General features: G+C 39.0%; 2 protein-coding genes across 4 annotated transcripts in view; both read right to left on the bottom strand.

The window, feature by feature from the left end:
• Nucleotides 1–737: 737 nt before the first annotated feature.
• sowahb (sosondowah ankyrin repeat domain family member B) lies at nucleotides 738–11,318 on the bottom strand. Its single transcript, XM_088435301.1, has 5 exons — nucleotides 10,136–11,318; nucleotides 7,579–7,812; nucleotides 7,105–7,466; nucleotides 3,824–4,011; nucleotides 738–2,667 (listed from the first exon to the last, which is right to left on the bottom strand). Exons 1-5 carry the CDS (start codon nucleotides 11,316–11,318, stop codon nucleotides 2,226–2,228), a joined length of 2,409 nt encoding a protein of 802 aa, XP_088291427.1. The 3' UTR covers nucleotides 738–2,225.
• Nucleotides 11,319–16,307: 4,989 nt separating this feature from the next.
• The window catches only part of shroom3 (shroom family member 3), a 70,865-nt gene continuing 59,608 nt past the window's right edge, over nucleotides 16,308–27,564 (bottom strand). For all 3 annotated transcript variants that reach the window (XM_088435652.1, XM_088435654.1, XM_088435653.1), the window contains 9 exons: nucleotides 27,230–27,306; nucleotides 25,743–25,834; nucleotides 23,254–24,025; nucleotides 22,992–23,163; nucleotides 22,766–22,908; nucleotides 22,587–22,659; nucleotides 20,262–20,427; nucleotides 19,560–19,681; nucleotides 16,308–17,442 (listed from right to left, as the gene is read on the bottom strand). In XM_088435652.1, the coding sequence (XP_088291778.1) occupies nucleotides 17,044–17,442; nucleotides 19,560–19,681; nucleotides 20,262–20,427; nucleotides 22,587–22,659; nucleotides 22,766–22,908; nucleotides 22,992–23,163; nucleotides 23,254–24,025; nucleotides 25,743–25,834; nucleotides 27,230–27,306 (2,016 nt within the window). In that variant the 3' untranslated portion in view covers nucleotides 16,308–17,043. The remainder of the gene's footprint in view (nucleotides 17,443–19,559; nucleotides 19,682–20,261; nucleotides 20,428–22,586; nucleotides 22,660–22,765; nucleotides 22,909–22,991; nucleotides 23,164–23,253; nucleotides 24,026–25,742; nucleotides 25,835–27,229; nucleotides 27,307–27,564) is intronic.

The raw sequence follows: 27,564 nt of genomic DNA, 5'->3' as shown, positions 1-27,564 counted from the left end.
ATATATATTCCAGAGTTTTGTTTTTTTGCTTAACATTGCCGAATATTTGTGTCTCAATACACCTATGCTGTATCGCAATACACTTTCACTTGGGTTAGAAAAAAGGTTTGACAGCAGAAATGCCTTTTTTCTGGCCGCAAAGTATGCCACACCTTATTTTGCAGAGTAAAATCCAATGACCAAGGAGATTTAGATGTGATGGAATGATAACAACACATTCATGAGACATGTACTTACTTGTCAAGTATGAACATATTAAAGTGCGGCAGAACTTGTTTTACCGTGCTTGCGTTAGGATGGCATGGAGTCTTCACAAATACACCTCTCAGTGTCAAAAAAATTCCACTTTGTCGACAGACTCCAACCGAGGTAGAAATGAATGCACCTGATTATACGCAGATTATTTCTTAACTTCCTGTGAACAATGTTATAAATTACGGGTGGAATCCAAACCTATGTACAGGTGGAACCGGCTTTTGGAGAATGCAGAACACTACGTTTAGTGGACTTGGAAAACACACATGCAACGCACTCGTCTATGATTGGGGCCTGACTAGGCCAAAGCTGAACAATGAAATAAAAACTGATCACAGACAAGCACTCAAGTCATGACATGCTCACACCTTCAATTTACTTATGTGAAAATGTTCAAAATACATGCTGGGACGTGTGTACTCAATTTCCTTTTGATTATTGCAATGACTCGTGCGTTTTTAGGATTGATTCAAAGAAATCGCTTTAATTGAGAATCACATTTAATATGCAGTGAACTTTTGTCCAGTCAGACTAATAAAAATACTGCTAAGTACAGATGATACAAGCAAGTGTCAATGTATAAAATGTAGGGAGAATCACAATACTTACTTTTCCATCAAGTTTGATACTATCAAGCACAAATCGTAACTCCTCACTCACATCAGTGTTTCTGTTCAACTCTAAGATTGAGCCATAGAGAGCATATTGCAAATAAACACAGTAGAACATGCAAGCAATCACCATGCACATTAATTGATGAATACACGATTTTCTCTGTTTTAAGTCAAAATCGTATCTGATAATTGTCTTTTAGCACATCACATGAACAACCCTCTTAAAAATATGAATGCTTTAAAACACTTTGCAGTACATGTCATTGCATATCTATGTAAACATATTTTTGTGAAAGTTGAGATTAAAAGAAAGTCTCTTCTGGCAGAGAGATACAGGCTGTTCCAAAATAGTTGATCCCATTCTAAATGCCCATATCTCGGAAAGTGCTTGATGGATCTTAATGAAACCAAATACACCTTATGTTGAAGTTCATACGTTTTATTGGTTAAATTTACAAAGAAAAGTACAAATATTTGTTGGTTCTATGTCAGATTTTAATAAATGTTCAATATGAGAGCCGCCTGTGAATCTGCAGATGTTGATGGCCATCCTGGCGATTTAGGTACGCATAAGCAGCCCTTTTCTTGATATTTATGGTGCCAAATCCTAATTTGTTTTGTAGTTTGTGTCTTCTTTGCAAAATTTGTGAAGAAGGCACGCTGCACTGTCTTTGGTGACAGAGTCCGAGCATACTCTAACATGCAAAACGCCTTTTCTTTTGAAGTGAACGGCATTTCATAACCTGAATTATAGAACTGCCAAACGTTACGCACAAAAACATGAAACGTTTCTACACAAGCTGTGAAAATTTGAGGTCATTCCAACTAAAATTGTCAAAATTATTGGCCTACGAAATGGGGTCAAACATTTTGGAACACCTTGTATATTGTAAACTAACTGAATTTTAAGAGGATTTGTCTGAAGTCCATGTACTAGTCTGCTCTTTGTCATTGCTAGAATGGCAATGGTTCAGTGCATTTGAAAATCAATCCATCGAGTCACCTTTGGCCTACTAGTATGGAATTACTTAAAAAAAACAACAACAAAAAAACGCGTAAACATTTGTCACACTCTAGTGGCCTCCGGGCCACAAAAATATCCACTAGTAATAATTGCTAACATGTAGTTGACAAACTCCTGCGCCAAAGTTTGCCTACTAGCGTGCAGTATCGTGAGAAAAAAATGGGAGTAAGACACAGTCATTCTCCAAGTGCATTGAACTTCAAAGCGCATACTAGCACATGGACCTAAACCTGGATATGAAGAATATTGAATACTGCTAAAATAAATCAATAGTTGTGAAAATAAGGCAGAAAGTTGTTCAGAAACAAAAAACAATGCTACTGACCCGCACCTCAGTCGTCAGACTTGTACCCATGAAAGCGCGCCAGCGATTTGTGTTTTAAGAATGCGGCGATTGAAGACGACCGTTTGACTTTAGTGCCAGAGATGCTCCTGGGCCTCTGGCCCTGAGAGGAGAAGGACGGATGATGTCGTCGATGGCGCCGGCGCTGCTGCGCTTTCTGTTCACCCGCGGGGGATCTGGCTCGTCCCCCGCCGGTGTAGTGCGTGGGCGCCCCCAACAAGAGGAAGACATCCTGCGGCACGCTTGGGCTCAGGTACTGCCAGGGCTTCTTCCCGGCCGTGTCCCTCAGCTTGACGTCGGCGCCGAATTTGTTGACCAGCAGGCGAATGATGTTCTTGTTGCCGTGGATGGCGGCGACGTGAAGCGGCGTTTGGCCGCATGACGACCTGCCGTTTATGTCAAAGGTCAAGCCGGCCTTTTGCACGCCGTACCTGCAACCACAAGTACACCAAGCAGCTTGTAGTTACTGTATAGGGATGGACAAGTACCCATAGAATTTATTAGTATTGGGTTGATACTGCCCTTATTTTTAAGAACACAGTACTTGCGACCGTATTTGATACATTTTGCTGACAAGTCATTCCTTTCATATGCAAGTGCAATTTGTCTTCTCATGTATATATGTTTATAGGATTGTTATATATGTGTTTATTTTTAGCATCTTTCAGTGTCATGGACAAGAATTTTCATCATGTAAAATATTTAGGTTGTGGGTCAGTTTTTTTGTTTTTTTTTAATGAATGGAGAGATTACACCCATGGCCAGCCCTCCGCTTAACATGAAGCCAATCAAGCACCGTAGTAGTCTATTTATATATGTACATCAACTGTTATTTTGCCATCAAAAACACATTTTCATTGAGTTTACACTTGAAATTCCAATGTATTACAAACAAAAATCAAGGTAAGAGATTTACTGTACAATGTTATGCTATCACGCTGTTGCTCTCCTGCTCTTCCTTTGAGTCTGCCTAACAGCGTGTGTAAGTTTCATGAGGGAGACTCCTACAAGACACGTGATCGTGCGCGACCATCGACCAATGAGGGCAGGAGTTGGAATCCAATCCCGCTCGGGAATTATATCTACTTTAATAATTTAAGATTGAAATAAGTATGTGTACTGCAGTAATATTAGTCTTAAATCTGTAAAATATAATTCCTTTTCACATTAAAAAAAAATTCAGGTACCCACATACACATGCATACACATGCATGAAAATTCCAATGTGTGTGTGTGTGTGTGTGTGTGTGTGGGGGGGGGGGGGGGGGGGGGGGGCTACTAACTTCATCCACTCTAACTTCATCTTGGTGTCAAGGAACTACCTAGGGGTGAGTTGAGAAGTTTCATTTAGACAACAATCGGGCTTCGTCGCCATCTTGTGGCATCTATGAGGAATTCTAACATCAATTACTTGAGGGGATGGCTAAAGTTAATTCCTCATTCTATGATATGGTATCTGATGACAAAAATTAAATCCATTTGCATGTCTAAATCAGTCCCGGAATACATCCCGTTCCACTTTAAAGATGTCACTGTGTTGTGTTTGGAGACAAGCAAAGCCATAAGAGAGTCGCATGAAAGCAGTACCAGAGAGTGTTTAGAACGCGGTGGTCTCCGTGTTTGGCAATCCAGTGCAGCACGGTGAAGCCAGAGATGAAGTCTCGTCTGTTGAGAAGAGTGCAGTCTTCTCGGAACAGCGAGTAGATGTCTGGCCAAGCTCCCGACGCCCCTTTCACCAGCCAGGCGTGCTCTCTGGGCTCCAGGGGAACCGAAGACTGGTGGGGGGGATCGTTATGAGATAACAAGACCAATATGTGACACAATAGCTAGGTTGCCATGCTCTTTGCTTTAGCGGATAAAGTATAAAAACTGCCTCGTTTGCAAATAGTCTAGAAATTAGCCAGTGGTGGCTTTGTTGATTGCCATTCATTTGCCGTTGGACACAAATGTTGTGATCGCTTCTCTGGTGGGAGGCTCAGAGTAGGGCCCATCCGTTGGAGGCCAATACATTACTTATTACCATAATTTCCCAACTGTAAGACACACCGGTGTATAGGACGCAACCTTAATTTTGGGGTCAAATTCTGGTACTTCCATGTAGATGATGCAAAAATGTAAAAACTACAGTAGCAGAATATAATTTATCCTTTTTATATTCTTCATATTTCTTTGTTCATATCCGTAACTAGTATATATTTACTGCGCGTTAAGTTAGGCGTGTCAGATTTCCCACATTGTGAGCAGTCAGTAAAGGCCTCACCGGTGTAATATTGAAAGCGCTCAAAGCAGTTGATGTTTTCTTTTCCGCACGACACGGTTCGAGTTAATTTGACCATAAATACCCGAAGTTTAGACCGTAATTTACAAATGAGTCAAATGGAATACTTTTCCGAGTTCGTTAACCAATGCACTCTTAATTGAATCAACAGGAGACATCATCATTTTGACAAGATCCACTCCGTTTGAAAAATATTCCTGTGTGTAAACAAGGATGCACTCGGGCAGTAGTTCAGCCTGCTCGCTTATTTTATTGAAAATAATGCGGTAGAAACCTCAGTTCACTCAAGCTGCTGTTAGCTGCAAAAGGCACTTGCTGCTAACAGCCACCCGACGTCCACTATCATCCCTTTTCAGTAATTGTTGTAAATACGGCCGCAATAAAAAGGCACCTCTGAGTATGTGGCTGACAGATCAATCTTCCTCAAATGGTGCTGAATCCTAAGAAAAAAAAATCTAATTTTTGTTACAATTTATAGGATGCACCCATACTTTTGGCCTTCATTTTTGGGGAAAAACGTACATCTTATATTTGAGGAATTATGGTAATTGACAGATTCATTTAAACATTCATAATGAAATTTCTTCCTCCCAATGCATTTCAACAGGCATCAATTATATGCAGATGATCACTATTTATAGGACGGCCCAATACCGATTACCCCTGAAAAATAGGGGTCAACAATAAATATAGTGTTAAAAAAAAATTCCAATTCAGTTCACAGAATGCATTGAGGGGCACAATTAATGATAAATTTTAATGACATATTTAAGTTACTATCAGTTGAATGTACATTCCATTTAACGTACATATGCTTAATTGATGTTGCACTATGTATTTTCTGATTTTTAATTTTTTGTTAAACAAACTGTGTGTAATGTGGTGACATTCAGGTCAATTCTTTGCCCAACTACCTTTCATTGCTCACCCAATCATTGCTTGTAAAATTAAGATTTGCTTTCTTTTGAATGGCAGGTCCAATGAATGACCTTATCGACACATTTCATATCTATTTAAGGAGAAAGGTTATGGTATGGATTTATGTGTAATAAGTAATGGCATGCAGTATTAACTGCATATATAATATTGTATACAAGTGCTGTAAGAGGTAAAAAAGTTAAAATAATCAGCAAATATTGGCCATTGGCTATTTTTGGCCAATGTTTGAAGGGCGGCAACCGGCTGATATAATTGGCAGGCCAATGAATCCATCGGGCCCCAGGGTTGGTCTCTGCTCCCCTCCGCCTCCACCCAGCTCAAGTCACGTCGCCCCTAAGGTAAATGTCATTTTTCCTTTGTATATTTATGTTATTTAATTTAACTGTACAGTAGATTATGTTACTCATTTTTATTGTGTATAAAGTCGTGATGTTTTTACCTAAGGTTTTTGCACGCGTTGCACGCATTCACTAATTAACATAGGTTTGGATTGCCCGTCATACGAGCAGTTCGAGTTACGAGCGTAGCCGCTGAACGGATTAAGTTCGTAACACGGGGGCCTACTGTACTTTGGTCAAATTAGATATTTTGGTGAACAAAAAGGACAATTATATTTTTTTCCCTGCAAACATTTTGCAATGGGGTTCCTTGATTTTACGCGCATTAGCTAATGAACAAAGGTTTGGCTTACCCTCCACACGGCGAATTCATGTCACGATCCCAACCGCGGAAAGGATTAATAAGAATCGCCTTTATTGTCACTGTATTACTACAATGAAATTAGAGGTGCTACTTGCTGGTGTCTACTTAGAAAAGTAAAAAAGAAACAAAAAGATACACTATAAAATACAGCAATTTCTAGTAATGTACAATATGCATAAGATAAGATAAAGAGATAAGTGAGCTAAAATCTAAATGCTAATTTTGAAACAGAGTACTCTTTGGAGTGACGTGACTTTTAACTACTTATGGTCATATTCCCTCGTGAGGGTAGCCTAGCTTAGCCGTATTTCTTGATTATCTCCAGCTTCGTTTCCATAGTAATCATCTTCTTACTTTACCCCTTTAACATCACTTGCAATCTTGGGACCCAGGGTCACTAAAAGGGCACTTAGTATACTATTTTGATACCAATTTTTAATATGTATATACAATTTTGATGTTTTTACCTGAGATTTTACACGCATTAGCTAATTAACATAGGTTTGGATTGACCGCCAAACAGCGAATTCGTGTTACGATCCCAACCGCTGAACGGATTAATCTTGCAAACTGGGGGCCCACTGTAAAAATAAATACAATTTTAAAAAAAGTTGCATTCATCTAACAATGAACAAAATAAATCGTGTCGAATATTATGATACCTGTTCGTTTTGGTCCTATTATTTTCTATTTGTTGTGAGACGGGTTGGACAAAGTCTGAAATTTGGCAATACAAGAGTTTTGTCATGGTAACCAAAGCCGAGCTCTGGGTTTGCAATCTACATCTGGACTCGGTTTTAAATTGTAAAATCAATGTCACCAGTTGACGTTCCATAACTGAGCATGTTTGGACCCTCAAATTTTCCCAGGCTTGTAAATTTGAGGGAGGAAGTTCACCTTATTGATTTTTCTTTTCACACTGTTGGAATTTGTCAGTTTGTTGTCCTACCTGCCTACCGGAGCTTTCCTGATGAGCACCGGCCTTCCCTTTCACTTCGGTCAAGTCAGCTAGGCTGTTGCAGCGGGACGGCGTGGAGCAGGACGACAGCGAAGACGACGACAGGTTGTAGCGAGGGCTCAGCGAGGACGAGATCCGGTGGAGGCGCTTCCGCCTTTGCGCTTCGTGGCCTCCGGCTCTGCCTTCAGCCGCAGCCGCCGCCTCCTCCTCCTGCAGGAGCTGGTTGAGGTCGGCGCCCATGCTGCGGCACATCCGGCCTCTCAGCCTACTGCTGATCCGCCTGGCGAGCGTCGGGCGCAGACGCGGCGACGAGGCGGAGCAGTCGCTCGATTCATGCTCGTCGTAGAGATCGCCTGGACATTGATATTACGAGACGCTACTCAGCAAGTCTTCAAGATATTTGTCTTTCAGGGTGAACTTTTGTTTAACCTAAGGACGTGTCTGGAGTGCTCCACTAACGCTAACCTGCGGAGTGGTGCCATTGGATGCCTCTGGCCACAGAGTGCTGGTCAAGATGGTCAGATGAGTGATGCAACGGTGCCGCATGGGTGGCAAAAACACTTTTGTCTAGGAGATTCCCTGTTGAGTGATGCCAGGGAGCTGTGACCTTCAGATCAGCGCGACCCATCGTGGATCCGAGCTTCGTCTCGGCGGGTTGCCGGAGGACCTCCTGTGTTTTAATGGCGTCCGCGTGACCAGCTGATCACAAAACACATACAAAATCACCTCTTGATGTGCTGCCATGGAAGTGTTTCCTACAAGGATTTTTCGCCACTTTCAAAACATGTCTGTATAAAAAGAGTTGTCAAAAAGTTTACAGACTGACCTTTTATCTCCCTCTTTATATCTGTGAGACAGTTTAATATGTTTGAACCTTTTTGGTATGTATGGAAAATATGTTGGGGCTCTCCGTGGTTTGCAAAATAAATAATGCTTGTTTCAGATCGACTACGTGGACGGCATAACAAGCCACACATTTGAATTGCAGTCACTAACGTTTGTGTGATTGGGTGATGGAGCCACATCTATTGGACATGTTTGGTGCGATGGGAAATGAAACATGACACGAGACAGTCAATCCGTCTCTGGAAGGTAAAAACAGGAAACGGAAGTACAGCGCGGCCTTCCAGATTAAAAGCACACTTTTTCAGAATAAGATATAACTGCGCAGTAAAAACTAAAGCGCTTAAAGAATTCATAACACAAAATATATGTCATTTTAATGCCCCTGCATGTGTGCAAGGATGGACTCAAACGTTGGGTCTGTCTGCTAGTTCTTTTCTTGAAACCAAGAGGATAACAACCTTTCTGAACAAGAACACCACTGAGAGCTAAATGACCAACGGAGAACGTACACAGCTTTCTAGATTAAAAGCAATATATCTGAATAAAATAACACAGGTAAGTAAGCAATACAAACTGGAGCACTTGACGAATTCTTAACACAGAATAAATCTCATCTTAATGCCCCTGTTTGTGAACTCGGATGGATTCGGACGTTGGTTCGGTCTGCTTACTTCTTTTAATGAAAATAACGTACTACAACCTTGGCTGACAAAAGCTGCTGTAAGCAACTCCTCTGGCTGCTAACACCTCCCACTCACTCCATTACCATAAGTAAGAATATGTTTGATATATTCTCATCCTTGGAAGCCAGGTCAAAACGGCTCTTTGAATGTTAAAGGTTCCCACCCGTGTCTTAATCCCTTCGGACCTAAGCATCACATTGGACATGACACATTTTCATGTCTAAACTAATAAATAGAATTTTGAAGTTGTCACAATTCCTGGTAGATGATTGGATGAAACTTACCAAAATTATGAAGTGACATGTGGCCTAAAAACACCCAATACAGAGAAAAAAATGGCTACATATAAAAAAAAAAAGTTGGGGGGGGGGGGGGGGGGGTAATTGCAATTGGCTTCCTTTTTTAACCGCTTTATGATTCTATTCCAGTCCCGGAGGGCTGGTCTCCTGCATGTTTTCCAAGTTTCTCTCTCCAACACACCTGATTCAAATGATTAGCTCATCAGTAAGCTCTGCAGGAGCATGAAAACAATTCTAATCATTTGAAGCATTGAAAACATGCCGGATACCGGCCCTCCAGGACTGGACTTTGACACATATGCCATGATGGCTTCTCAATAAAACAAGTCGGCAATGTACGTACTAAAAACTAGTGTGGTTGAGTATATGATTGGCATGGGCCGATAACAAGTTAGTGTCAATTTTTCAATCGCTACTAAGGCTTCTATCACTGGAAATGAGTGCTTTTCTTATTGGCTTAATCTAACAAAGGGGACGTTTAAACAAGGCAGAATAGAATTGCAAATAAGACATGACAAATTTTCATGTCTAAACCAACATATGCGCAGATTATTGATGATGTCATCACATCTCGAAGATGATTGGACAAAGCTTTAGCAATCGAAATCAAGTCATGATGCTTTTAGCATGCCCTTTATGCTTTTTTTTATCTTACAAGATAGTTCTCAAAACATGACTTTAAAAGGCAATTGCTCATTTTTTAACTGAAAAACATGATAGTCAAGTGTACACTTTTAAGTGGTCCAATTTTATTTTGAAAATAAAGCACATTTTTTAGAAGATTTGTATCAAGTCCGGTGTGCCTGACGGTGGACATTTGCGGTGCAGTTCGAGAATAGGACTAGAGATATGATATCGCTAGTGCTTGCAGAGTTGACCTAAAACGCCACCTCTTTAAAAATAATGAGACAGCAATCCCTGTGTTTTTTGTTTCTTTGTTTGTTTGTTTACCTTCTTGGCATGCACGGGGGTAAGGAGAAGATCTTTGTCTTAAAAATAACTTACCCGTGACAGGAAAATGTACCTTGGTATGAGCAATTAAAAATAGTAAGAATGTTAATGTACTTTTATGTTTAGTTCATGCATTTTCTACAATCACTCATTTATACAAAACATGGTACACAATTCTTAATGTACCAAATATTTAATATTTTGTTTAAAAATAAAATAAATTGAAAAAAAAAAAAACCTTACCTGTTAGTAAATGCAAATTGTCATTGCTGGAGAAGCCAACGCCAGACGGATATGAGAAGACACTGTTTTGGCTGCTCGTCAGCCACGTTGTTTTATTCGGACTCCAGTCACATCCGTGGTCCAGGGCAACACCCGCAGGATGCGAATAGCGCCTCTCCTGCTCTTCAGCTCCAACTGGAGATGGCACGGTGTGCTCTGCGGGCAGACTAAGCCGTGTGGGGGTCGGTACAGGAACCACATTTGGACCCATTGTTAGTCCTCTCAGCTGCAGCTCCGACTCCAATTGTGGCACCTGTCTCTCGGCTACGCTCTGGATGGAAATCTTTGGAAGCATCCTTTCTGCCGATGATGAAGCGCTGGGCAATGGGGGAACGCCGAGGGGTCCAGCATCCCCTGGTGTGCTCAGCTTCATCTTGGGCCCTTCTTCTTCTTCCTCGTCATCCTCGTAAGAGATGGCAGTTTTGTAGCTCTGTCTGTATCTGGTGCGGCGTGGCTGAACATGAAGACTGTCAAGAGGCAGAGATCCCTCTTTGCTTCTTTGGATCTGTGGAGGAGACATCTGCTGGTTGATTTGTCCACATTGGACCGGGGCTTGAGGCTGGCTCAGTCTCATAGCGGGATAGTCCGGTATTCCTTGGGGCCTCGGGTGTGTTTTGGCTGAGATTTCAGCCTGACTCACCGCCGGAGCTGCTTCAGCTCTAGCAACACGCGGTTCCGGTGACAGGTTAAAATTGGTTTCTACGTTGTTGTTGTTCAGTACGATACCAGCCGCTGGTAGGACTTTATCTGGTAGGACTGTATTCGTGTCAGGTTCTCTTGCAAGAGCAGGTGCTGTCTCTTCTCGGGGCAATGGCCTCTGCCGAACTTTTTCTTTGCTCCAAGCCGGGTTCGAAGGTGGGCACTCGGCGGTCCGTCGGGCGGGCGTCCCGGAAGCGGCGGTTCCGACACCACTTGGTCCCGAATTTCTAAATTTCTTCCTGAGCACGACGTGCGATACGCCGTGCTCCTGCTTGACCGTGGCCACGGAGTTAACAAACTTCTTAAAGAGTTCGCGGTTCCGAACCTGATCCGCATTGTCCCGGAGGAAGCCTTTGAAGTGTAGAAGCAGGTCGGAATTTTTCACCGAGCCTCCTCTGCTCTGCAGAAAATGCAAAACAGAATCTTGAGTGAAATCCGTGTCCATTCCGGTTTCAATCTTTTGCTTCTTGTTGGTTTCGAAGGTCGGGATTTGGTTGAGTGTCAGAGGAATGAAGCCCCGCCCACTGCAGGTATTTAACCCCTTTCTCGCTCTCATTCTTTCAGGTAAACATTCAAACCTGAGCGAAAGTATCTTAGTTTTGGATAATTTAACTATCGATGCTTTTAAATTGAATCGCGGTGACGGCTCTAGTCTAGTTTTTAGGATAGTGCTTGCAATTTGAAATACCATTGCCAACTTAAGACATTGTTTCCCTCTACCGAGCAACAATATAATACATGTAGGCTTTTACTTGATACAAGCAATAGTACAGTATGCATTTGAAAAACTGAAGACCCGTGATTTACAAAATATTAAGGATAAAAATGTTGACGTACCCAAATTGCACCACAAACTTTGCACGTAAACCAATATCTATCTATCTATCTATCTATCTATCTATCTATCTATCTATCTATCTATCTATCTATCTATCTATCTATCTATCTATCTATCTATCTATCTATCTATCTATCTATCTATCTATCTATCTATCTATCTATCTATCTATCTATCTATCTATCTCTATGGGATTGGCGACATATTGTGGAGAAGATTAATCTTGTGGTTTTATTTAAAATGTGTTTACAATAACAAAATTGGGGATACAACTTTTTGCCAACGAATAATTTGCTTCATGTCCCATGTAATTTGCTCTTGATAAAATAAATAAATCAATAAATAAACAAATAAACAAACAAAAATAAATAAAGTCCCTGTCATTAAAAATCATACGAAGAAGTGCTGATACTTGAAAAAAAAAAAACTGTTAAAATGTCACGTACTCCCAGGAGTAGATCTACCCCCGTTTGAAAACTATCGCTATGGGGCACTAAACATGTCGAAGCTAACTGGTCAAGACCTTTTGTAAGGAACATCTAAGCCATCCATGCCTGCTCTCTAGTGGTGAATGTTTTGGTACCATCTTAAAACATTTTTGACGCCTGCATATTCGTAGTTCAAATCAGTATAACATACTGTATTTTCAACGTATTTTTAGAAGTAATTTTACATATTTCATAGTATCCCTTTCGTGGAAGACGTTTATTGAATGTAAAGCGGAGGGTTGAAAAAAAAAAAAACTTAAAAAAAAAACCACACACAAACAACACATATAACAATGACAACCTCATATTAAAAATATCACACTTACATATCAAAGTGCATTCACACCTCTTTACAGACTACAAACTGTAAACTAACAATGCTGGTGTACGTATCACAACCTAGTAATCATAATATGTTTTAAGAACATACAGAAGAATAACGAGATAATAGGAGGATCATAGTGATTACTAACCCTAGTAGGCATACCGACACGTATGTATGAACAATTTCGTATTGTTTTCTTAACAGTTTCGCTTTCATTAAACAGGTGCTCTGTCGTTTCCAAATTCGTTTTACAAATATAACAGTTATCCACCTCAATTTTTAAATCTACTTTTCATGAATTCGTTTGAAGGACAAATATTATTTATATTTTAAAAAGGTCTTTGCACTTGGGGGGAAGTGGAAATTTAAAGTATTTCATTTGAATGTTTGAAACTTTAAATTTCTTATTATTTCTAAGAAAGAATGAGCATTTAGTTATACCTGGATTTGAGGTGTCTACCAAATACTTCCTTAAAAATGTACTGCTGCATTTATCGCTCTCTAGAGCTAGCTCTATTCTCTATTAATGCAAATTTGAAGTTGGTATGTTCAAGATATTACTTTTTATTGATTTCATCAAGACTTTTTGGGATATTCTGAGAAATGTTGTTATAGATCTCAATGGAACAATTCATGCAGTATTTGGCATTGAAATCATTCAATTCAAGTATGTTCCCATTCCCATCCATTTAATGCATTTAGACCAAATTTGTTTTGAGATCCAGTCTTCCTTAAACATAGACATTGCCCGATTTAGTATCACCCTATTGATAGATCCATCTAGATAAAGACTCAGTTTTAGTCAGCATTGTTCTCCCTTTGCAGCCAATTGTTTGAAGTTCATTTTTTTAAATGTATTATTTTTATTTTTTTTTACATTTGTCAATTGTATTTTGAATATTCTTTTTATCACTTATCACTTCAGCATCTTTAGTTGTCCAAATTTCTAAATAATTGACCTAATTTTTGACATTTATACCATATAGAGAAGAATCGGAACAGCTATGGATAATCAGAAGTTCACTTTTGTCCAGGTTCAGGTGCAGACCAGAGGCTTGAGAGAAAAGTTTGATTATATCCAAGACCGGTGGAATTTGTTCTTTTTTTTTTTTTTTTTTTTTTTAGAAAGATTGCAGTATCATCAGCGGGCTGTCTTAGTCTGTGATTGTTTATTTCAAGTCCTTTTAATGTTTTAATGAATAACAGTTGGAGAATGAATAAAATGAATAAAAGAGGTGAAATGCTGCAGCCCTGTCTGATGCCTCTTTCCAACTTAAACCTGGAACACGGGCCCTCTGAGAGGGAACCACAGCTGTTAATATCAGTATGTAACATGGCAATCAAATCAAGAAATACATGACTAAATCCAACGTGTTTAAATGTATTCATAATCCAAACATCTGCAATGGAGTTGAATACTTTATGGAAGTCCTGAAACAACATAAAACCATAATCCTCTATTCGGTGATTATAATCAATAAGACCCACAAGCAGGCGGATATTATTATGTATCAACCTGCCTTTCAGAAATTCTGATTCTGTTGAGCTAATTATCTTTGAGATGCCACTTTTCAATCTTGTTACCAATACTTTTGTGAAAATCTTATAGTCCATGTTTAAAAGTATTATAGATCTTGGGTTGCTTAGAATTCTCTTATCTTTTCCAGGTTTTGGAATCAATTGATTTACCCATTGTTTCATTGTTTCCGTGATCTCTCTTTGATTTATACCTTCAAATAAAGCTTTGAACATTAAAGTTTTTATATCCTCCCAACAACGTTTATTAAAAAATTGTTGCTAAACCACCTGCTCCTTGTGAGCGCAATCCGATTCCTCCATCGTTAAGACTTCATCACAAATTTCTTTAATGTTATCATCAATAATCGGAATCAGATTATTTATGTTGTCAAAAAAGCATTTGACATATGGTTCCGAGTATGAAGATTTGTAAAAGTTACTGTAAAATGTGAAGACTTAATTTAATGTACGTTTAGGATCTGTGGATTCTTCCCCATTGATTATTAGACTACACATTGAGTTATATACTTTGTCTGTGTTTTTCTAAATTGCAAAAATAGCCAGTATTTTTTTCTCCCTCTTCTATTCACCTGGTTCTAGATCTTACATAAGCACACTTGGCCTTATACAAATACATCACATCCAGTTTAGATTGCAGGTTATTAATATTCTCTTTTTTTATCTTCAGTCTAGTTTACCTTGATATAAATTAAGATTGCTAAGTTCTTTGCCCACCTTTGTTTCTTTTTTTTTTTTTATCTTTTGCTCGTTCATCTTTTTACTTAATGTAATTGAGGATTTCCTAATGCTGAGTTTAAGATTCAGTATTCCCATTTAGATTTCGGTGAGATAATAGCGTCATCATTCTTATTATCCAAAATGAGTTTTTAATGTTTTTTATTTGTTTAAAGAATTACAGTTCTCCACACTCCTTAGCAACTGGGAATTAAATTTTCAATAATCTTTAAATGTATTGTTTTGGTCTCCGTTTTTTAGCTAAGATTTATAGCACAATGATCTTTTAAAGCAGTAGTCCCCAACCACCGGTCCGCGGGCCTGTACGGGTCTGTGGTACTGTGGTAAATTCATCAGTTCATTCACTTGTGCTTTGTTTGGCTTGTTCTTTATACCTTCAAATAAAGTATTTGGCGCTGCCGCTGGCCGCTGTCGATATTACATTTTGTATTGAGAACGATGGTGTGATTTTGAGAGCAGTCAGTCTTCGTATTTTGGTTTGTGCCAGGTATTTAACTTGAAATTAATAGCTTTTCCCAACTCAACTGTTCAGTTAAGTAGAATATACAGTATGGTTTCAAATCCTGTTATATCGGGATTTCGTTGCGGAGCTCAGACGGATGCGACTGCTTCGGACTCCATTCGACCAACCGGAACTCCTGCCCATTTCAAACGTAGCAACCTATTACCTACATATCTCGGCTGGCCATTTTTCATTGTGTGGAGAACTATGAATGTAGTTCCTGTGCTGAATCTTATTAGCGAATCGCCGTCAAATAATTTGCAAGTACTGCCGACAACAATTACAAAATATATTTATTTAGCAAAAACAAATGAAACAAACAAGCAAAAAACATCAGGAGCCATCTTCCGATCATCCAACTATTTATCACTCCAGCAAGTCGACTAGCAAAACACATCTGGATAATCTGTTGTGCCTATGAGGAATAAATCAAAATGTGAGAGTGATAGGCTTGTGTGTGATATTTGGAAAATGAGAAAACTGACGATATGTAAAATGTGCTCTTCGAACTAGAAACAAGTAACATTTGTAGTGTAGGATAAAATATTGCCCTTAGATATTTCAGAATGAATACATTGTGCGCTCAAGCTGTTATTATTTTTAAAATCTGTACTGCCGTATCAATAAAGAATATGACAAGTCATATTTAATGAATAAGTGCATAGTCACCAGTGGATAATCTTCAAATAAATATCCATAATTTTCAACTGCTGTTTCAAATGGGGGGGGAGTAACATGATGAGATGCCTTGCTGGCTTCTTTAATGCAGAAAAACACAATGAGTATTAGAATTTTGAGTCCATTTTGAGGCATTGAAAGATGAAGAAGCATCAATAGGCATTGCCTAAATATATATTAATAACAACTTAAGCTCAAACGTGAAGACAGTATTATCCTGTGATTTACATTATTATCAATAAGTTAGGGCCAAAAATGTATGTGTATATATATATATATATATATATATATATATATATATATATATATATATATATATATATATATATATATATATATATATATATATATATATATATAAAATTGCATCCTATCCAAATCTTTGGACTCTTCCTTCTTTTGACATCACGTTTCAGCAACAACAATTTCATTTTAGTGGCACGTTCTTATTTTGTCTTTGGCCACCAGCAAATATGCTTCTAATTGAGCAAAATCAAAGTTACCAAAGAGCACCATTTGCGCCTTCTGAGTTAAGGACCTTTCCTCTGTTTCTCACAGTATTCACATTATTTTTTAAAACAGTCTCTTCTCCTCTGTTATCTACTAAATATTCTTTCTGAGACAAGTTGAAAAAACCTTTCACATAAACATTTCATATTCAAGGCTTCGCAGCCCTTGTCCTAACTTGGAAAAATGACTAAATCATTCAAATATCTCAGGCAAACGTCTCAAGTACTCCTAAAAAGATATCAAGCAATGAAAGAAAATGACTGCTATTAAAAGCAAAATGATCTTGTAGGTTTTTAGATAATACATTTTCTTAGGCACTTCTAACCCAGTGGTCCTTTCCAGAGCCGGTAAAAATGGCAGCAGTTGAGTTGGGCAAATTTGAAACTAAATGCAGATGCCTTATTACTTCTCTTGTGAAAGTTTCAGTCGGGTGCGAATAAAACGAGGCACATGATAGTGTTTGCGGCTTCACGTGTGACATACAATGTGCATAGATTCAGTGAGACGAGCTCCACTCTTGCATCTTGTCAACTCCACCGTTATAGTTTTATGACGTCACAGTGACGTCACGGTGGTGGACCTGGCCGAGTGGACGTAGCCAGGAATTGAAGAGGAGGGGAGGAGCTGCGGGAAGGGGGAGGAGCAAGAGCCCGGGGACGAACGCAGAGAACCCCTCGACCAATCTCGAGTCGCCGTCAACTCCGGCGGGAGGGTCTCGGCCAGCCTCCTCAGCTGCTCCTCGCGCTGACGTATGAGCTCATCCAGGTTCCGTTGGCGAATCAGTAGGGAGGGCTTGGTGCTGACAAAGTGGCGGTAGTCTTGCAGCTGGGATTCAGTGAGGTAGCCTCGCAAAATGGCGTGAACCACGCGCTGCCGCCGGTCCAGGTTTTGCTTCAGTTCCCACGCGTCATCCGTTTGACTCAGAAGCTGAGAGCGCTTGTGATTGAGGGAGTCCTGGGCAGAAAAAAAAAAAGGCTAAAATATCAAACTAGCGAGCTGTCTTCAACTTTTCAAAATTTTACAGAGAAAAAACTAAACAAAACATTTTTATTCCCAATCTCTGATTTCCAAACTAGGCAAGTATGTGACGGACACACTTAAAATCATAGTCAGACGCACCGGCGCTATGACCGAGACTATAACTACAATGTGGCCCACGATAAAAATGAGTTTGACACCCCTGAATTGTACAGGATGTGAACGAATCCACCACTTGAGCACAAGACCGATAATGTGTAAAAACGTAAAACTCAACAGATTAAGTTTATAATGTTATTTCACTTCGTTTTTAATACATTTTACAAACACAGCAAGTACGTTAGAGTGGAGGACCGAAAGTGCCAAAATTCAAGAAATAAATAGACCATTCCAAAAATTAAAGTGTCATTCAATAATTAAATGTTTCATCAATTAATTAAATGTTTTAGTTAATTCGTGAAACATTTAATTAATGAAACATATTTAATTGACACGTTGAATTAATTAATAAAACATGTATTTAATTAATTGCAATTAATTAAAGAAACAGTTATTTAATTAATGAAACATTAGTGAAGGAATGACACTATTAATTAATGATTACACTTTTAATTAATTGGTTACCCTGTTCTTGAAGCCAAGACAGGGCAAGGTAACAAATCAGGCTTTAGGACCCGCTCATCAAACTTTGACGAGTGAGATTGACAGATAAACTAAATGCATGGAACGGCGCAACCGTGTGTCATTAAATAAATAAATTATTCATTAATTAATTCAATGTTTTATTTAATTAATGAAACATTTATTTAATGAATGACACTTTTACTTATTTATTGAAACATTTAATTGTTTAATGACACTTTTATTTAAATAATGAATGTATGAATTGTAGCATTAACTCCCCCCCTCCCCTCGTGAATTTTTAACATCTTCTGTCATGCATGTTCATTAAGTGGGTGCCACCCAGTGTCCAAAATGAGACACTACAGCATATTTGTATTATGTTCAATTCTTCGCACTTCACTGCACGCCTTGCACAGTTGTTATACAATCACATATGATTTGTTAGGGCATTTTCCTTCCTCTGGATATTTTTGCTTCCTTGTACATATTTATGTTTTTTTTTTCATCTTATTGCATATTCTATCGATCTTATGAACAAACTGAAAAACAAACATAGAACATTTCCATTTTCATGAAATGTAAGGGAAAATGCAATCGTGGCATATATAAGAGACCAAAAAGGAAGTTATTTTTAATTGATTTATGTTAATTTTTTAAAAAATTTACTTCTCAACAATATAGTTATAGTTGACCCCCACTGTTCGTGAAGAATTGGGACCAGGCCAACGCGCACAGCAAACATCTACATCTAATTGACATAAGGGCTCCATTTTGATGCTCAGGCACGGGTCTGACGATTGGTGAGACGCAAACGTGGTTGGGTGGGCCCAGACGGAGATTTGACAAATTGTTAGACTTTAAAAACCTTTTGCAACATCTGTTGAATGCTCAATCTCAGCATTGAAGCATCTCAAATCTTAAGCCAGAAACACAAATTTCCTCATCAGAGCCATTGAAGTCTTCTGGAGGAAAGAAGAGGGATTGATTTTATTTTCAAATGGCGAGGCACTGTGTGGATCCACAGTGGTGAGTGGAAATATTTCATTTGTATTTTAAATAGCTTTTTATCAGGTTTATTAGTTATTAAATCAATGGTAACAAAATTTTATGTCATAAATACTCAAAATAATTTATTTTAAATGGCTGGAAATTAAATGATGATTAATTAGCTGATAGTAAGGGTGGTGTAATGTATATGTGTGGATTCTCAAGGCCTGGTGTCGTATGAGGCGTATTCATTTACATTAGCTAGGAATAAATATGACGTCATTGAAGGCTGAGAGTTGAAGTGCACAGGAGAAGAATGATGAATTAACTTAATATGATTTGATTGTCCATTTTACTCTTTTTTTTTTTTCCTCCAAATCATTTGGGCGGGCTTGAGAACATTTTGAAATCGGCATTACAATGCCACTGCTTACAATACTTTGAATTTGAGGACTGATATAAAGTGTAGAATGTTTTCTCACCCGCTCCTCTGAAATGTCCTCCTTTGCGAGGTCTTCTTGTTGCAAAGCATGCAGAGATTTTTCTATCCTGGAGAGCCGGCTACACAATGACAACAGCAGGTTCACAATTTTCTCAAGATCTCCTGTAAAGCAAAACATCCCCCCAATAAAGTTAAATTTACAGAAGATTTAGCCAAAGCCGTTCTTATCTATGGAAGCCAATTCCTGCCTGTAAAATAAGTACATAAGAATCAGTCATTTTGAATTGATACAATATATTTTACTTTTTGGTTTGTTTTACTGTTTTTTTTTCTGCCAGTGGATTATTTTTTTTTTAACTTTGAGAAGAATGTGTCTGCAAAAAAAGAGAAGAGGTATTTACTTTCAGTGCCAATTGATACATAGTCCATGACTAGTATACAATAATATTATGAATTCAATTTTTATATTCCTTTTGAGTTTGCCTTAAAATTCAAACGATGCTTGCCTGTGAATGACTTGTCTGTAGGCTGGGCCAGTTTATTTTATTTTAGTGGTAATTTAAAAACACAAGCAGAAACAGGCTTCTGACAGTAAAAAAAAGAACTACCTGCATAAATAAAATCACCCATTGGTGAAAACGGGCTTATGCCAGCTTAAACAAATAACTATTTATTTATTCATTTGCTGGTGGGAATGGGCTTCCATAGTTATCTGATATAGGTTTATAACAAAATATTGTACCAATGAACATGCAGTACTTGTCCCTCTCATTTATCTTGCATAGTTTTTGGACCAGCGAGTCAATGCTGGCCCCAAGTGCCTGGTGACACCTCTGTTCCTCACACAGAGCATCCTTCTCTTGGCGCATTGCCGCAACACTGCATCTCAGAGCCTCACACAGCTCCGCCTAATGGAGAGGTAAAGAGATACACCAGCAAATTGTGAACAGTTTAAAAAAAAGAAGAAAAAAAAGAAGAATATTAATGTATTTATCTATACATTCATTTGTACAAACAATGGTACACATTTCTTAAAAGCATTTAGAAAACTGGGGATAAAATGAAATGCATTAGTTTTTCACTATAACTGTGATTACCCCCAAAATGTGCATGCATGAAAAGAAATGTTGTTATGAGTAATTTTCTTCCTCAAAGCTATAAGGTCTCATATGGAATATTCAAGCAGAGAAATATATATGTTTTTGATACAAACCCTTTAATGGGGGCAAATTCCTTTCTCTCACACCAACTACCTTCATGTCTTAAATCAATAATCATCTCGAGGCCTCCTGTCTGCCAAATCAAAACTCAGCCTCCTTCTATGCCACTATCTCTCCTCTGAACATGTCCAAAACATCTCACTCAGTCTGGCCTGTCTGACTTTATCTCTGAAAGCTCTTAAATTTGCTGTCCCTCCTTCTTTGTCATTCCCAAAGAGAATCTCAGCATCTATATCTCTGCTATCTCCCGGTCTCCGGTTTTTTCCTCAATGGCACTGTCTCCAGGATCAACAGCATCAATGGTCTCACCCACCTTGTACACCTTTCTTTTCATTTTAGCTGAATCTCTTCTATCACATATCACACCTGACATATTTCTCCATCCGTTCCAGCCTGCCTGCACTCACTTCTCCACTTCTTTTTCACACTGTCCATTGCTTTGTACTGCTGAGCCTTAATACTTAAAATCCTCTACCTTTGTCTATTCTTCTGTATCCTCATGCTTCCACTTGGGTTCCTCTCATCCACACACATCCTTCATTCCCCTCATTTCCAGGGCCAAGCTCCACCGCTCTAGGTTCCCCTCCAACCGTTCTCTACAATCACCGCATACCACAATGACATCTGCAAACATTATTGTCCATTGAGATTCCTTTCTAATCTCATAGCCCGTCCATTACCATAGTGAACAAGAAGGATCTCAGAGCCGATCCCTAATGCAGTCTCATCCCCGCCTTGAACTCTTCTGTCACACCTAGAACAAATCTCACCACTGACTTACTGTCCTCGCACATACCCCGCACTGTTCTAACACACTTCTCTGCCGTTCCAGTCTACCTCATACGATACCACACTTCCTCCCTAACCACATTGTCAGAAGCTTTCTCCAGATCTGAAGACAATGCAGCGCCCTCTGGCCTCGGTGTTTTTTTTATTATCCTCCTCAAAGCAAATACTGCATCTGTAATGCTCTTTTTGGCAACCAGACTGTTGCTCACAAACACTCACCTCAACAAAATGTTTTAAATATAAATGGAACAAAACCCCAATAATTATCATGTTACGGTTCTACATCCGGCATTAACATCATTGGTACTTACTAATGTGCGTGATCAAAAGATAATACGTTGCTGCTGAGAGACTGCCACACAAGCGATCGGAAGGAACTCTCTCGTCAAAACACCTTGCTTCATATTCGAATGATGATGCTAAGTCTTCATGACTGGACATCAGTTGCGGATCCACCCGAATGTTTGGATCGGTTTACTATTACTATTAGGTTGTGTGAATGGTTGTTTCTATCATTTACTGGCAGATTCTCTTCAACTTGAAAACCAAATTTAGAAGGAAAAGCTGGCCTCTGATTGACTGTACTTGCACTCATTTCTGCTGCATATAATCGAGTAAATACGCTCACAACTGTCAGTCACAACTTGCTGCTGGTCACACATCATAATTTTCAATCATTGAATCACTCAGCAATAATAAGCTTGTGCCTTGGAAGGTAATTGACAGAGTAGGGGTCATAGTAGTGGTGTTGGGTTGACACGTGCTCTGTAAAGTTTTAATTTTAAATTTTTGCTTGGTGTCATTGTGTGACACGGTCTAAAATGGGCTGCGGTGGTTTGGGACCACTGCTCAATTCTAATGTAGATCTGCTTTTACCAGTCATTGTTGATGACAATCGACAGTTCTGGGACTAACAGAAATAAAATCTACGATACTGGGAGCATTTTGAGTAGGTGGATATTATTTCCCATCCATTGAATTCAGAGTCCGCTGGTTCTGGGTCTGTTAATTTGAGATTTCACCGTATTTAGATCATGCATTCTCATTTTTGTGTCTACCTTTCTGCTGTTGAGTTCCTTCTCCTCCATCTCAATCCTTTGATCCATTTGTGTGTTGACACCACCCCCATTGCTGTAAAAGACATATTGCAAACATTTAATTGGTACGGAAAAGCTGAAATCTAGTGAAATTGAGCTAGGTCTGAGGGTTAAACAACATTCAAAGGAATGTAACATACCTGTCATTTGATGGGCTATCCCTGGCTTGCCATGGCATTTTAGCACTCAGTCTGCTGTTTTGAAAAATCTCTTCCACAAGCTCTACAGCTGATTTACCCTCCCATATTTGAAGGATGGGTGTCAGTGAGTGATCCTGCATTACCTGTGTGCAGTAGAAATAGAAGGCCAAAAGATAAAGAGCCAACAAGCAACGTCCAATTTGAACAAGTGAGTCCAGGTACCCACCAGCTGCCGGGCCAGTGTCTCTACTTGTAGCTCCTCTGGTGTCTTTTCCCTCTTGAGCAGGGGCTGGTACTCAAGGTTAAGCGTGTCATCAAACAGTAGGCTGTCCATGCTAGAACTGGTGGATGTAAGGGTGGATGATCGTGGCTTTGAGAATGGTGCAAGGCCAGGTAGGCTTGGGGAGAGAGGAGAGAAAGTACTGTGCTAAGTTCCAGACTGAAAAGGTTCAAATTTTGACGGCAATTTAAATAAATGGAAACCCTACCTTCCTGCAATCTGCAAATAGTTTTTCTTGTCTGATTCAAGGAGGGGAGTGGGAGGCGGAGGGAAGTCTTCTGTGATATTCGTCTCTTTGATTAAAAGAGAAGGTAATGGCGGTGCGGTATTTTGGAGAAATACCTCATCCAAGTCCTCACTAAATTGCCCTGTGGGTGCGACTACTGTTGGCTGTTGGTCAGTACACTCTGACCGCTTCAGTGAGGAAAGGTTCTGCAAGATGGAGTTATGACGGGATGTACAGGTCCCTGACTCATCATTCCCACTGTGTTGCTTATCTGGCGTGGAGGCAAACTGGAAATGAAGCAACGGTGGTGATGTGACCGAAGACACCGATTTTATGTTTTCTTCATTAACTCCTCCTCTTCGCTCCAAACTAAATGTTCTCACTCTTTGAGCTCCATTCATGCTGTCTTCCAAGATACTAGCATCACTCAAACTGTGCCTTGTTGGTTTGTCCATCACAAAACTGTCAAGGTGACCATCGAGGCTGACCGCTTCTTTTGCGCCTCGATTACTTTCAGATAAGCTGCTGTCACGGGTGTCTGGGAAGGTGATGTCGTCCAGATTGGCTTGGCTTAGACCCTTGCTAGACTGCCAACCCGTCCCATCGTCCTCCTGAAAACCAGACGTGGAGGAAAGAGGGCAAGGAAGACCAACTGAGGCTGCTAGAGAGGACATGCTATGGGCTCGCTGACGTTCACTGCTCCTTGGACGCTGTCTGTTCCTCAGTGGGACAGGAGAGTGGGAGAAGGTTGTATCTAGGATGAAGACAAAAATGAGTAAGAAAAGATGGTAACGCTTAGGTGTGTTGTTCGTGGATTTAATTTGGGGATTTTCTGTTCTGAATGCAACAATGAAGTTGGCAGCTATTGATGTCATATAAGATTGTAACATAGGGTTAATTAGAAGGGGTGGTTAGATACACAGAGGTCCCCAACCACCGGTCCGTGGCCCAGTACCGATCTTTGGATCAACAGGGCCGCACACAAAATAATGAACTTGTCATTGCCTGCAAGAGTTGGCTTGTGTTTGAGTTATTTTGCCTTCCTCTTCATGTGTTTTTGAGTAATTGCTCTAATTAATTCCAGTTAACTCCAGTTAATTCCAAGATGTGTTACAATTGGCTAATTTAATTCCATGATAGCTCTGGTTTACCGGACATCAAATGAACAATTTTGTTTCTGTGTTTACAGACAGCACCAGTGTTGTCGTACCTTGCACTTGTTGTTAGGGCCCGCAAGCATATGGAATTATATTTGTGCCAATACCGGGACACAAAAGGATACAAATAAATGTATCCTAAAGTAACATAAGCAACACTTCTCAAACAGCAATACTGAACTAAATACACTCAAAGTGAACCTCCAAAACTCAAGTATGAAATTACCTGAGACAAAAAATGTTTTACTTTTATGAATTATACAATGGTTGGCGTTTCAATTTTAGTTTTAGTTATGTGAGTTTTCTTCATAATAATCTGATCAACAAATTGTTTACGCCAGACTTGTTGGGATGAATTCTATTAAAAGACTGAAATACTGCAAGTCAAAGTGTTAACTCAAATGAAGATAAATACTGTAAACTGTCTTTCATGTTAAATCATGATTCATAAATCCCCCCCCCCCCATATGTACAGTATTGCAAATATATGATACTGTTTACTGCCATACAAAATATTTTATTGCTTCTGTTTTTTAAAACGTACATGAGGACAATGAAACATAAAATCTCAATTATAATTTGGAGATGCATGTGTGTGTGTGTGTGTGTAAGGATGGTTATGGATATTTATTTCAGTTGTTAACATGAAAGAGTTTCTTTTGAACGTGAACAACCTGTTGTCAGGTTAGTTCTGATTATACTGTCTAGGTGTGTACAACTTTTTCACTTCCGATATGGTGCTGATATTGCAGTCTAGACTCTAGAGTACCGTCTGATACCGATATTGATTTGATACAATCTTACCAGAAACGTGTTTTACCAGAAATCTTACCAGATATGTGTTTTTACTTATTTTTTTGCAATACAATATGACCCATTTATTCCAAACCCTTGTGTTACATATATTCAATTTCAAACGTGAGAATGCACTTTTGTTTGGCTGATATCAGACCAATGTCTGACATCAATTTCGGATCAAGGCACCCCTAATACTGTGAGGATTATATATACTGTATATATATTTTTTTGCTCATGAGTACTATGTCACTTCATAAAAGAAGGACAATATTTTAAGTGCTGTGATTTTTTTTTCCTGCTGTGTGAAGCTATCAAAATGTCATATATATGTCAATTATTACTTGCTGACTTATGTACAGTACTTAGGCATGTTTCAAAGGCTTGTTTTTTTTTTTTTTACTTAGTAAGTTGAATCTGTATTCATACTTCATTAAACAAGTATTTGTACATATGTATACTGTCTGAGTGCTTTAGCCAAGCTTTAATAGCACAGGCTTTAACAGCCATCATGCTCACCAAGAAAAGAAGCAGAGGAATAAGTGATGTCAGGATTTTTCTGTGATGTTGGCGGAGAGGCGAGGCCCTCTAGTGGCTCCTTTTCTCCAACACTAAAAGACATGACAGGAACTTGTTAATAGAATATGCGTGGTAAACAGGGTCAAACCTTTGACTTCCTTAATGCATGCTTTCAACATTTGCAAGTGCATATTTGCACCATCATTGACATAAGGTCTCGTCCGGTTCAGATCAATTTTTTATTCTCTGATTTACTGCATTCTTAAAGTATTTTTCTGATGTTGAATGTTTTCCCACAGTCCTTCAAAATCCTCCCTTCCTTTATAAGGTTCAGTTTAACTAGCAGCAGTATAATTCATGATCTTGGTATTGCCATATATCGACCAACTCTACGCAACCATCTACACACACAGAATTCCTAAAGCAACCCCTAACCCCCTTCAAATTTTGAGAGTAAACATTTTCAATGGCTTTGGCTTAATAAATCCCTGTGCACTGAACATGTTTGTTTTTTCAGTGTCAGTGCCAGGGAGTTTTCCCTGCTTCCTAACATTCCTCTGTGTAAGACATCTCTTTTCTGAAACCTGACACTCTTCTTAACTCATTTTTCCAATCTCGCTTCTTTCTTTTTTCACCTTTCATTTTTCTTCCTTACCTTATATAATATCATATGCACGCATTTAATCACTGTTGCTGCCTCCTGTCAAAGAGAATTGCACCATGCTCTCCTCACTTGAAGTCCCTTTTGGATAGGTATGAAAGTGTTTTCTCCTCATACGTACACGTTCTATTGCCCATCCAGCACAGTTTTTCGTCTACTTTAATTTTTTGTTGTTTCAGTTGTCCTGTTAATCTTCTTGTTTTCATATCTTCACTTATTTTAATGTCTTGCACACATACAAGACACAGAACACAAGCACAAACACCTTCTATAAAAAGCACAGGTGTCAAACTCAAGGTCTGGGGGCCAGATCTAGCCCGCGACAACCATTTATGTGGCCCGCAAAATAATGATTTGACATTGGGTTACTGGCTAAAATACCAAACATGCAAGTTGTCTTCAACTTTTAAAAATTGGGGTGAATAAAATAAAAAGTTTCTTATTCCCAATCTCCCTTTTTGAACTGTCTTTGCTGGCCTCTGATTTAAAAACTAGGTTTGTGTATGACAAGCACGCTTCAAATTTATTTGACTTGACAGTCATACCATCTGACAGAAACTATAACAAAAATGTGGCCCCTGATAAAAATGAGTTTGACACCCCCAATAAAAAGAGCGCTACAACTTGAATACCTCTAAAGTGAAAAATACTCAACTGCGATCACTATTCAGTTCAAATGTAAACTGTTCAATTAAAAAAAAAATACATTTTTGAGGAAGATGAAAAGTCACAGATATGATTCAAGCAATCAAAGAGATGGAGGCAGAGACAGTGTGAGAAAAAGGCAAGCGTGTGAACTCGCCGCCTGATGATGCATGTACAGTACCTCTCCTCAGTCTTAGTGCTGCATTCAGGCTCAGGCATAAACGCATCAGACATCTTCACTTGATCTGATGGGGGATCCTGAAACACATACATTTTTAGTCTGTTATAATTCTAAGGAAGATCATTACATGCAGCCAAGGCCAATTTTAACAGATAATGGGTACCTGTTTCACCTTTCTCTCTAAACACATGCACATGTTAGAGATTGATAAATACAACCATTAAATATACAAACATACAAACATTAAATATATGGCTACAATTTGAAGCTGTGCACTGATCACATTTCTATGTGTCATCGTTGTTATTTGTAAACATGTCACTTTTAATGTTTTA

Source organism: Hippichthys cyanospilos, chromosome 15, assembly GCF_059441005.1.
Source record: "Hippichthys cyanospilos isolate Australia breed blue-spotted pipefish chromosome 15, RoL_Hcya_1.0, whole genome shotgun sequence".
NCBI lineage: Eukaryota > Metazoa > Chordata > Actinopteri > Syngnathiformes > Syngnathidae > Hippichthys > Hippichthys cyanospilos.
This window is presented reverse-complemented; position numbering and strand designations above follow the sequence as displayed.